Here is a 12,196-nt window from a genome sequence, read left to right on the forward strand (position 1 = left end):
GTAGGTGTGCCGTGGGCACCCCCCAGACCTCCGCCTGGACCCGTCTCCATCCTTCTCGGGGGCCTGGGGGTTTCGCCAGGGTGGAGGGCTCTGAGGGGCGCGCTGGTCTGAGCCCTGCCGGGCACCGGCTGCTGGGCGGGGGGCGCCATCCAGGGCAGAGGCTGGCAGGAAGGCTGGGCTGGCAGGTGCTGGGCATGGAGGCGGGTGCCTGCCATTCTGGGGGTGCTCTGGGGACCCGGCCCTCAGGCTGGGCTGGGGCCGCAGCCACGAGAGGAGGTGAGCGGGGTGTCCGGGTCAGCGCTGGGCGGCCGCCTCTTGGCGAAGGGGTTTCTGGCTCCTCGGCCTGGGGGTGGCGGCTCCATCCCAGGTTAAAGGCGTCCCCGGGGGTCGTTGCTCTCCGGTGTGGGCTCGTGGCTCCCAGACCATGAGCACCCTCCCCGGAGCCTCTCACCTCACGCCAGGCAGGGCGCTTCTCGCGGGCTGGGGGCCGGCACGGCGAGGGTCAGCGGGTCAGATGCCTGCTGCCGGCCTCAGGGAGAGACGGGCGGCGGCGGGAGATCACGGGACCGAGCTCACATGCAGGCCTGGCCGGTGCTCTGGGAGCCAGGGAGGCAGCGCTGCCGCCTGAGCAGGTGGCCCAGCCGCTCACGCCGGCCGGAGGCAGACCCGCGCGGGCCGTGGTCCCGAGGCCCCGGGCACACGGAGACCCTGGCGTAACCTTTTCCCATGAATGAAGCGGGGGTCACAGCTGAGCCGGGCGGATGCCAAGCAGGGGCTGCGTGGGGGCCGGGTGGGGCCGGGCAGGGGGGCGGGGGGACTGGGCTCTGGCCCTCAGAGCGTCGCCTCCCGCGTGAGCCGCGGGCAGAGGAGCCGCCGGAGCCCATCCTGCCGCCGCCCCTGTGTTTGGGGGACCAGCAGTGGCCACCGTGTCCTCCCGGGCGCCCTGGCAGCTCTGACGCCTGCGGGCCTGGGCGGTGGCTGGGGCGGGGGGGGGGGGGGGGGGGCGGGGGGGGGGGCTCTCCTGTTTCCGTTCCAGAGGGAGACAGGCTGCGTGCACCTGTCCCAGAGAGGAAGTGGTGTTGGGCCCAAACACCTTAAACCCCAAGATACTAAAGAAATAGGTTGGATTCAGAAAAATGTTGGTCACCCTGTTGTCACTGAGAGCCCACAGGGTATCTCCCCGGGGGACGGGGGGGGGGGGGGCAGGAAGGGGGCTCCTGCACAGCCACCTTGAGGGGGAGCCGCACTCGCTCCCTGTGCAGCCTCGGCAGGAGGGCCCCAGGCGGGAAAAGCCAGGAAGTGTTTACTAAGCGCCTACTGCATACAAGGGCATGGAGGGAGGAGGGACAGGGTCTGGAAGAACCCCGGCTGCAGTGCTGAGAGCTGACCACAGGGGGGGCAGGGCAGAGCTGGGAGCCACCGGGAGGAACTCGGCCCCTCAGACCAGGTGGGAGCCCAGGTGCCCAGAGCGGCCCAGGTGGATTAGCGGAGGGTGGGTGTGAGGGTGAGGTGACCGGGTGAAGGGAGCCGACATTTAATCAGAGGGGGAGCCCAGCAGAGGATGAGGAGGGAGGGGCAAGCCTTCAGGCTCAGCCATCTCGGGGACCAGGAGCATCAGGCAGGGGCAGGAGGAGGAGGGAGGGAGACGGGTCGTAGGGGGGGCGGGCGAGGGAGGGGTGTCCAAAGCTGCTGACCTGCAGAGCAGGACAGGCCTGAGCAGCTCCCACCCAGACATGGGGAGGGGCCTCCAGGTGGAGGGCAGGAGGACCCAGGATCATCCAGGCCTCTGGTCTGAGCCTTGCAGAGCGGGGAAGGGGGGGGTGGGTCTGGGCCACGTTGGCTGGAGCGGCCGAGCGGCTGCTTGGACACTGGGCAGCAGGTGTCTGCCGGCAGGAGGGCTGTGGGGATGGCCCGTGGGGAGTGCCAGCCCCGGTGGGCACATGGCCAGGGCTGGGGGGGCAGCATGGAGGGCGAGTGACCGAGAGGAGAGCAGCTGGCCGGGCCCCCAGGCCCCCGAAAGGAGACAAGTGGGGAAGGGACGTCACACCGGAGAGAGAGGGCCAGGCTGGGCTGCTGGAGAGGGGCTGGGCCGGAAGGGCTGGCGGCAGGGGGGCGGGGGGCGGTCACTGCTGAGGGGTAAGACACTGCGAGGGCAGAAAGGGGGCAGGTCCGTGGCCAGGACGGGACAGAGCCCAGCTGGAGTGACCGAGGGTGGGAGTGGGGCACAGCCTGGGGCTTTCCCTCCCCAACCTTGTGCGTGGAGCTCAGGCTCTGGGGGGCGGGGAGGGCTGTGTCTTCAGAAGGCAGCACCAGCGCCGGCTTCTGAGGGCGAGGGGTGACTCCATCCGCTGGCCGCTGCCCCCAAGTCCCAGCACCGACCCCACTGGCCTCCTGGATGTCTGCTGGGACCTCCACCTCCCGCCCAGGCGAGCACCCACCTGCCCTGGCACGTCCGGTTCAGCGAGGGAGACCCCTCTGTCCTCCCTGGCGCTGTTCTTGACCCCCTTCCTGAACCCCACATCTGGCTCACCAGGAGCCCCTCCCAGCCCCACCCGGTCCTGCGGCGGCATCTTTTCCCTCTAGGGTCACCGCGGAGCCACTGAGCGCCCCCCCCCCCCGCCCCCTCCACTGCTGGCCTCTTTGTGTTGAGGCTGCAGAGATAAAGGGGGGGGGGGGCGTGGGGGCTGCGTCTCCAGCCCCTGGGAAGGCCCGGGAGGGGCTTGCTGAAGGACAGAGTGCCCTCACCTGCCTGTCACCCCAGAGCCCTGAATCGGGGAGCAAACGACCGAAGTGGGGACCCCCGCTCCTCCCCCAGCCCTGTCCTGGCTCTTCTGCCTGCAGTGCCCCCCCCCCCGCCCCCAGATCTCTGAGCTGCTGTGAACTCCCCCCCCCGCAGAGGCAATCGACCCCCACCTCACCCTCCCCCGCCCTTCACCCTGGTCACCATCGAAGGCTCCTCCAGGGCCCCACTCTCACTGCCCCCAGCGAAGAGGGCACCGCCCAGGGCCCCCCGCCCCCGTGTCCTGATTCACTTCTGCCAGATGGACAGACGGATGGACAGAGGGACGGGTGGGTGAAGGACGTCGGGGAGACACCTAGGGCAGCTCTGGGGCAGCAGGCAGGGGTGGGAAGGCTGCGGCGCCTGAGCAGAGCTCTCGGAGGAGTGGGAGCAGCCCCCACACCCCACTGTCCCCGCGAGCCGCCCTTGCCCATGCGATCACAGAGCGCCCACCTTCATCCCAGCCCCCGGCGCCCCGAGAGGCAGGGCAGGCCCAGGCCCATTTCCTGGTGTTAGATAAAATCCATGGTGCCCAGCCCGCGTGGCTCAGTGGTTGAGCGTCGACCTAGGAACCAGGAGGTCAGGGTTCGAGTCCTGGTCAGGGCACAGGCCCGGGTTTTGGGCTTGATCCCCAGTGTGGGGCGTGCAGGAGGCAGCCGGTCCACGATTCTCTCTCATCATGGATGTTTCTCTCTCTCTCTCCCTCTCTATCTCTCTCTCCCCCCTTCCTCTCTGAAATCAATTAACATAAATGCACCCCGTGGGCCTCTTGCCTACTCCTGAGCAGCTCTGAGGAGCCTGGGGGGGCACCCCTGAGACGCCACCAGCCTGGATACCCGTCCTCACTGTCCCAGCGGCGCTGTCTGCAGGTGGGGGCAGGCAGAGCGCCCTGGCTCAGCCTCGCTCCTGCAGACACACGCCTGGGGGACCGGGGGCCTCCGGCGCACCACGTTAGGGGGTGCGAGGAGTGGAAAGTTCCACACGCGCTGGCACGGGCCGGGGCCGGCTCGCCTCAGCCCCGGGTGAGAGCGGAGGGTGCGCGGCTTTCGGGGGAGGGAGCCATCGCGGCACAGGCCGGGTCTTGTCGGCATTTTCCATCCGTTTAATCACAGACGCTGCGATGCCGTGGGAAGCACTGGGACGGAGGTCCTGCTCCGAGGGCCGGGTTAGCGGAGCCGCAGCCAGCCGGCAGCCAGGCACTCGCGGGGGGCGGAGGGGGGGGGTCGGCCCAAGCCCAGGCACGCCTGCACTGGCTGGGGGAGCGGGAAGTTTCCTGCTCCCTTAAAGGTCTGGCCACAGTGCTCTCCCGGGAGCATGGGGTGCAGGGGTCAGAGCAGACACTGAGGGGGCGCCCTGGCTGACCTCCCCACGATGCTCCAGGCAGAGCGCTTGGGGCGGCGGCCATAGGGTGATCTGCCAGATGGGGCTGCCCCCAGAGCTCTGACCGTCCCCAGTCCCCTTGGTCGGAGTCTCTGGAAGGAGGGAGGGCTCTTTCGCCCCGACTGGCAGCCACCGCCCTTCTGGGCGCTCGGGGATCCCTGCCTGGTCCTCGGGACCTGGCTGAGGTCACAGTGACAGGAGCCTGGCAGGAGCCCAAGCGGCTGCCCTCCTGCTGGGTCACGGCCTGCTCCCGCCTCCGACATCAGGGTTAGTGTGACGGCTGAGGGAGCGGATCCTGGGCCCGGGAGGAGCTCCCTGCCCCCCCCCCCCCGCCCCCCTGTGGACGCTGCTCCCCCTCCCCTCTGGGGGCGGGATTCTAGAATTCCGTCTTGTCCCTGTCCCTGCTCACACTGGCTGCCCGCTGCCTGCCGTCCCCCGGGACAGGTCCCCGCTGCTGTTTGAGTGGCTTTGCCAGTTCTGTTCCTCACTGAGTCCCTTCCATCCTTCCCGTGTGTGCAGGGCCGGGCACACCCTGACCCACCAGAGCATCCTGTGCCCTGCTCACGCAGCCCTGCCGCGGCCAAGCTGCCAGCAGAGGTCAGAGGTCAAGGTCCTTGTGCGGTTAGAGCTCAGGGCCACCTGGGCCTGGCTGGGCCTCCAGGGAACAGCGGAAACTCGAAGAGCGTGAAGCGGGAAGCGATGCAAATGAGCGCGGGCCTTTCCCGGCGCGTCAACAGGCAACCGGAACCCGTGTTTCCTCGACCGCTGCCCCCCCCTCCCCAGGCTGTGCCCACGGGGCCTGCACCCCCTGCTCTGCACACAGGCTCTGCGCCCCAGCTGTCCCGGCCTCAGCTGTGGGTGATTCTGGGCATGGCCCCCAGGGGCTGTGTCACAATGGTCACTGCTTCATGCAGAGGAGTGGAGAGCAAGCCCGGGAGAAAGCCTGGGGGGCTTCCAGGAGGCGGTGAGGAGGGGAACGGTATGAGCCAAGACCCGTGGTGCAGACGGAGTGCCCAGGGCGGCTGGGAATGGGGCTCCCTGGAGGTCAGTGCTGACTGCCCGAAGGTGCAGGACTCTGCTTCCCATGTGTGTGTCCCGGGGCAGGAGTGGGCACCAGCGTCCCGGCCGCTCTGCTTTCTCTGTCAAGTCCAGCGCCCCGGCCTGGGAGTCAGCGGGAGCCGCCTCTGGGACCTGCGCCGAGCCGTGCCCAGGCCACCGGCAGGTGCTTCTGGGCCTGTGGTCACACACGGCCCCTCCGAAGGCCCCGGGGGCCCATCGGAGCGGCTCCCTGGGAGTGTGAGCCCAGAATGACTTCACTCTGCTGGCAGCGTGGCCTGCTTGGGCCCCTAGAAGAATGGACGCCGCTCCCAGGCACCGCAGTGGCACCGAAACCCTCATCCATCTCACTGTCGGGACGTGTCGGGGGAGCTGCCGCGGTGGCGTGGACGCTGGAAGCGGGCCTTCAGGAGGGCCTCGGGGCACAGGCGCTAAGAAATTCACTTTCCAGCTCCATCCCCCAGTCATGTGAGCCGATCTGCAGGGGTCCTTACAGAGGCAGCTCCCGGGAGGACCGGCCGGGAGGGAGGGCGCCTGGCGGGGCAGCAGTGGGCGCAGATGGCGCCTCACCCGCACAGCCAGGTGGCCTGGGCCCGGGTGCCCAGAGCAACAGCGGGCGTGGTGGGTCCGCACGCAGTTTGGGGTCTGAGTTTGGGGTCTGTTTCATTCCCCTCGAGTTTCTGAGCATCCAGCGGGGGTGCTGCTAGGTGCAATAGGACAGGTGGGAAGTGACCTCACTCCCCCTTCCCCGTGCCTGGAGCTCCGGCACTGTCCCCCGAGTGAGGGACTGGGGGCGGGGTCTCCCACCTGCACCTGGGTGTGCGGGTCCAGCCCCAGTTCCCTCATCTGCAGCCTCACCCATCGGGCTTTTGCGAGAGGAGGCGGGATGTGTGCGCTGTCTGAGGTGGACTTGCTGGGTCGGGGAGACCCCAGGCGGGGGGCACAGCTGCAGGGCTGGGGGGGGTGTGGGAGCTGGGATGGGCCTCGCCCCCCCTCCACCCCCCGCTCCTGGGGCAGCACCCTCAGTCCCTGGGGCTGGAGTCCTGGGCAGAGGCCAGCTCCCTCCCTTCCTGGAGACGGGAGAGGGGTGGAGGGGTTTGGGGGGGAGGGGGAGGGGCACTGCCCAGACACATGCGTGCAGGGTGCAGCCTCGGCTCACCCTCCCCACGCAGCAGCCCCCCTCCCTCCCCCGGCTCTGCAGACCGTTGGCCGAAGCCTGATCTAAGCCCCAGCTCGGTCTGCGTGGCTCTAACTTGGGTGAGCACCTGGTGCCTGCGGCCCCTGGCGGCGGCTGTGAGCACCAGGCTGCAGGGCGGATGGGAGGGCCGGGAGGGCCTGGAGGGGCCCCGGGTCCTGGGGCTCCACAGGAGGCAGCGAGGACCTGCCCGGCCAGGCCCCTCCTGGGCCTCTGCCCACGGCTGTCGGGCCTCAGGCAGGCCTGGTGCTGGCCCCTCCGGGTCCCTGCGGGGAGGCCACCCGGCTTCCTCGCCCGCTCCTCTCCTCGCGGCCCTCCTGGGCCGGGCCCAGCAGCCTGGCAGCGCATGCGGGCGCCGCGGGCCGGGCCTGTCCCAATCAGCCCACTCTCCGGAGTGGAGCTCTCGCTGCAAACACAACAAACCAAGAAAGTCCTGGTTTCGCCCAGGTCCCTGCCTGCAGCCAAGAGGGTCTCTCCGGGCCGTGGGGCTCCTGGCTCTGCAGGGACCGCCGCCCCCCGCCCGAGGCTCTCCGCCTGGGGTCCCGCCCAGCCCCCCAGCCGCCCAGCCGCAAGGAAGGGGATGCAGGGGCTCCCTGTGGGCGGGCAGCCACGCATAGCCACACCTCCCCATGGGGGGTGGGGGGCACGCAGAGCCCAGCCCCACGGCAAACAGGACCGAAACCTGTGCCCACCTCAGCGTGTGGGCAGAGGCCTCCCTGGGGAAGCAGGGCCACAGCGGGCAGTGCCCTCGGACAGTGCTCAGCCGGACGCTGTGGTCTGTTCCCTGGGGAGGAGGGCCCACTATCCCCTGCTTCTGGGCCTGCCCCGTCCACCGGCCAGCATGCGGGAGGGGGGGGGCTGCAGAGGAGGCTGGAGGGGACCCGGGGCTGCGGTGGAGGGTGCTCGCTCGCCTGCCTGCCTGCCTGCCTGCCTGCGACGGCCACACTCCCTCCCGCTGCAGGGCTGCCGGGCGCAGAGATCCTATCAGCTGTCAAGCTCAGTGACTAAGGCCCTGGCACCGCGGCGGGTGAAGAATGTGGACAAGTTAAAATCTGAACAGGGCTGTTGTGGGGCGGCCTCCGTCTCCTGAACAGGCGGCCGGGGCGGGCAGCCAGGCCTGGAGCCCCCGCTGGGCGTCCCACTCGGGGACACGGGGACACAGGGACGCGTCTGAGGCTGCAGCTCTCACGCAGCCAAGAGCACCCCCCAGGGCCTCCCGGTCACCTGGAGAGAGGGGAGCATGGGGACGTGGGGGGCCGGGGGCAGGCAGGGACCCCTGCCCTCCCCACCCAGGACCCACCAGGCTCTCAGCCTCGAGCAGTGGGAGGGGCCAGCTCATACCTGGTCCTCAGTCCTGGTCATTCCTACCTGAGGGCCTGTCCCATCTTCAGCCTCCCTCCCTCCCTCACTCCCTCTTTCCTTCCTTCCCTCCTTCCTCCTTCCTTCCTTCCTTCCTTCCTTCCTTCCCTCCTTCCTTCCTTCCCTCCTTCCTCCTTCCTTCTTTCCCTCCTTCCTTCCCTCCTCCCTCCCTCCCTCCTTCCTTCCTTCCCTCCTTCCTTCCTTCCCTCCTTCCTCCTTCCTTCCTTCCCTCCTTCCTTCCCTCCTTCCCTCCCTCCCTCCTTCCTTCCCTCCCTCCCTCCTTCCTTCCTTCCCTCCTTCCCTCACTCCCTCTTTCCTTCCCTCCTTCCTCCTTCCTTCCTTCCTTCCTTCCTTCCCTCCTTCCTTCCTTCCCTCCCTCCTTCCTTCCTTCCTCCTTCCTTCCTTCCTCCTTCCTTCCTCCCTCCTTCCTTCCCTCCTTCCTCCCTCCCTCCCTCCTTCCTTCCTTCCTTCCTTCCTTCCCTCCTTCCTTCCTTCCCTCCCTCCTTCCTTCCTTCCTTCCTTCCTCCTTCCTTCCTTCCTCCTTCCTTCCTTCCCTCCTTCCTTCCCTCCTTCCCTCACTCCCTCTTTCCTTCCTTCCCTCCTTCCTCCTTCCTTCCTTCCCTCCTTCCTTCCTTCCTTCCTTCCTTCCTTCCTTCCTTCCTCCCCTCCTTCCCTCCTTCCTTCCTTCCTTCCTTCCTTCCTTCCTTCCTTCCCTCCATCCTTCCCTACTTCCCTCCCTCCCTCCTTCCTTCCTTCCTCCTTCCTTCCCTCCTTCCCTCCCTCCCTCCTTCCTTCCTTCCCTCCTTCCTCCTTCCTTCCTTCACTCCTTCCTTCCCTCCTTCCCTCCCTCCCTCCTTCCTTCCTTCCCTCCTTCCCTCCCTCCCTCCTTCCTTCCCTCCCTCCCTCCCTCCCTCCTTCCTTCCTTCCTTCCTTCCTCCTTCCTTCCTTCCTCCTTCCTTCCTTCCTTCCTTCCCTCCTTCCTTCCTTCCCTCCCTCCTTCCTTCCTTCCTCCTTCCTTCCTTCCCTCCTTCCTTCCCTCCTTCCCTCCCTCCCTCCTTCCTTCCTTCCTTCCTTCCTTCCTTCCCTCCTTCCTTCCTTCCCTCCCTCCTTCCTTCCTTCCTTCCTTCCTCCTTCCTTCCTTCCTCCTTCCTCCTTCCCTCCTTCCTTCCTCCTTCCTTCCTTCCTTCCTTCCTTCCCTCCTTCCTTCCTTCCCTCCCTCCTTCCTTCCTTCCTTCCTCCTTCCTTCCTTCCTCCTTCCTTCCTTCCCTCCTTCCTTCCCTCACTCCCTCTTTCCTTCCTTCCCTCCTTCCTCCTTCCTTCCTTCCTTCCTTCCTTCCCTCCTTCCTTCCTTCCCTCCTTCCTCCTTCCTTCCTTCCCTCCTTCCTTCCCTCCTTCCTTCCTTCCTTCCCTCCCTCCTGCCTTCCTTCCTTCCTTCCTTCCTTCCCTCCTTCCTTCCCTCCTTCCCTCCCTCCCTCCTTCCTTCCCTCCTTCCTTCCCTCCTTCCCTCCCTCCTTCCCTCCTTCCTTCCTCCTTCCCTCCTCCCTCCTTCCTTCTTTCCGTCCTCCTCCCTTCCCTCGCCTGCCAGCCCCTGTCCGGCCCACCTCCGGAGTGAGTGCTTTGCGATGAGAAGCGCACTACGCTCCGCACAGAGGGTGCTGGGAGCAGGAACAGGATGAGAGCTCGTGTCCCTGTGTCGCCCGCAGCCACGTCAGAAGGGAGGAGGCGCAGGGGAAACCGTGTACTTCATTACCCGGCGTGCTGGTCCCAGAGTGTCCTCAACATGACACGGGGGAGGGGAGTTGCTCACGTCCTTTCATGGCCCCGAGGCCTGGGCCCCGGGTGCCCTCATGCCCACAGCACGGCCCGCGTCACCCCCGGCAGTGCTGACCGTGCCCGTGTGGCCGTGGCTGCGGGTGGGCCGTCCCAGCCTGGGTGGCTCGGTGAGTGTCTGTCCCTGCGGGGCCCACAGCCCAGGGCGGACAGAAACCTCGGGCTCACAGAGCCGCGCCCTCCCCCTCGGGGGCCCAGCTGCATCTTCGGGGGGCGCCGTGGTCCCCCTCGCGGCAGCTGGGCCGGGAGAGCAGGGCGGGCCCTCCACCCAGCGTTCAGTGGCTGCGTTGAGCTGTAGTTCACGCGACACGCAGTTGGCTTATTTCAACTCGTGTTTTTAGTGTGTTCACGGGTCTGGGTACCCAGCCCGCAGCGAGTTTCAGGATGCTCCAGCCCCCCCAAGGGAGACCACGCCCCTCGGCCATCAGCCCCCCACCCCACCACCCTCCCCACCCCCCCACCCCCCCCACCCCACCCAGCCAAAGGCGCCCCCGCCCCCTGGGCCCTGGGACCGCTGCTCCTGAGCAAAGGCGCTGCCTTTTCCTGGCGGCTTAGCGCTGCCTCCAGGTCTCAGCACGTGGCGCTCTGTCGTTTGTTTTCCTGGTGGAGAAAGAAGATTCCTCTGAACGCCCGCCCGTAGCTTGTTCGCCCTTTGCCTGCTGGCGGGTGTGGGCTCCGGGTTTACAGTGAAGGCGGGGGGGGGGGGGGGGGGGGGCGAGGGGGGTTGGGGAGCTGTCAGACCAAGGTGGGAGGCGGGTCCTGCAGGGGTCCCCCCATCCCACTGGGGTGGGTCCCCCGCTCAAGATCCACCTGGGTGGCGGTTGGCCATCCGGGGAGCTGGTCAGGAGGAAGGCAGTGGCCTGGCCTCCGGGCGTGGGGTCGTGGCTCGGGGCGCCCCTGCCTCCTGTGCCCCTCCCTCTGTCCTCACCTGAGTCCCCGTCAGAGGCTTCAGGGCAGCATCTTCTGGGCAGGAGGGGCCCAGGGCTGCAAGGGCCTTGTCCTGGGCACACGGGGGGTGGGGGGATGCCCTCGGCGGTGTGGATAGGGGGTCAGGTCATGCAGCCCCATCCCCCTGGGGGAGAGAGAGCCGGGGTGCAGCGAGAGCTGAGCCCGGGCGCGCGTGTGTTTTTGCACTTGGAGGAGGCAGGGAGACCCCGACAAAAGCCCCCACAATTCCCCGTCCCCACTGATCCCCGAGGTCTGGCTCCACCCCCCCATGGAGTGTGGCTGGTCTCCTGTCCACCCACCAGGGCCACTCTGTCTCCCACACGTCACCGCCACTCGTGCCTCAGTTTCCTCATTTGTAAAACGCAGACACTAACAGCGCCCGCCTCGGGCCTGAGGGGAGGGCCCACTCGGACCTGGGAGCCGTCCAGGCGCAGGCGGGGCTTGTGGCAGCGTTTTGAGGCCACCTGGCCAGCCCCGCTGGTCCCGCACGTCCCTGCTCGGAGCCTCCTGATCAGGGAGGGCCTTCCCTGCCGGCCACCAGGGGGGATCGGATCGGCCCTGGATTTGAGGCACCATGGCGTGGGCAGTGCCCCCTCCCTCGCCCTTAAGCTCCTGGTGGGGGCTGCCCCGTCCCTGGTCCCTGGATCCCACAGAGGGTGGCCCAGGGCCACACCCACAGGAACTCGGAGCCTCTTCCCCGCTGTGTAGCCTGGGGAGGAGCCGGCCCGGGTGCGGGTGGGCAGAGGGTGTGCCCATGGGGAACTGCCAACAGGAGACACGGCTGCGGGGGCGAGGGGGGGGGGACGGGTGTCTGCCTCCAGCTGGGGGGGCAGGGGGGAGGGTGGGTGTCTGCCGCAGGAGGCAGCCCAGCTCTCAGGGCCCTGGGAGAGGCTTTGGCTCAGCCTCTGGCCTTCAGGCCCTCCCCCCCCCCCCAGCCCCACCTCCTGCATGGCGGACCCAGGGGGCAAACCTGTTCCCCAGCGCCTCCCAGGCACCCCCCGCCCCAGAGCCCGGGGTGTGTCTACCCTGTAGGATGGGGGCCCTGACGGCCTGGTTCTGGGGCGCTGGGGTCTCCCACGTGAGTGTGACGGGACAGAAGGGAGGACAGCAGGGCTGGTGCCCGGGCTGGGCCACCCCCCAGGCAGCTGCCTCCAGGTGCACGGGGAGCCCAGGAGCCTGGCACTGGAGCGGATGGAGGGGAGGGTGAGGTGAATATGTCAGTTTATCCCCACACAAGTAGTGACCTGTCAGGGTGGGGGGGACCGGGGAAATATTTGGGATGACGGAGCGGCTGGCCCTTTAAGGCTGCTGTAACAGGACACCTCCCAGACGGGACGGGCGCTCTCCAGCCTGACGGTGGGCCCCCTCCCTCCTCCGCTTCCCGCCAGGCCCAGTTCAATCTGATGAGCAGCACCATGGACCAGATGAGCGGCCGCGCGGCCCCGGCCAGCCCCTACCCCGCGGAGCACGCGGCCAGCGTGCCCACCCACTCCCCGTACGCGCAGCCCAGCTCCACCTTCGACACCATGTCGCCCGCGCCCGTCATCCCCTCCAACGCCGACTACCCCGGCCCCCACCACTTCGACGTCACCTTCCAGCAGTCCAGCACCGCCAAGTCCGCCACCTGGACCGTGAGTGCCCCGTCCCCC

At 68.1% G+C, this 12,196-nt stretch overlaps 1 protein-coding gene across 2 annotated transcripts in view; it reads left to right on the forward strand.

The window, feature by feature from the left end:
* The window catches only part of TP73 (tumor protein p73), a 42,232-nt gene that overhangs the window by 10,832 nt on the left and 19,204 nt on the right, over positions 1-12,196 (forward strand). For both annotated transcript variants that reach the window (XM_070403937.1, XM_070403938.1), the window contains exon 4: positions 11,936-12,178. In XM_070403937.1, coding sequence (XP_070260038.1) covers positions 11,936-12,178 — 243 coding nt within the window. The remainder of the gene's footprint in view (positions 1-11,935; positions 12,179-12,196) is intronic.

Source organism: Myotis yumanensis, unplaced genomic scaffold, assembly GCF_028538775.1.
Source record: "Myotis yumanensis isolate MYYU_CA2020_CCGP unplaced genomic scaffold, mMyoYum1.0.hap1 SCAF_2, whole genome shotgun sequence".
In the NCBI taxonomy this organism is placed as follows: domain Eukaryota; kingdom Metazoa; phylum Chordata; class Mammalia; order Chiroptera; family Vespertilionidae; genus Myotis; species Myotis yumanensis.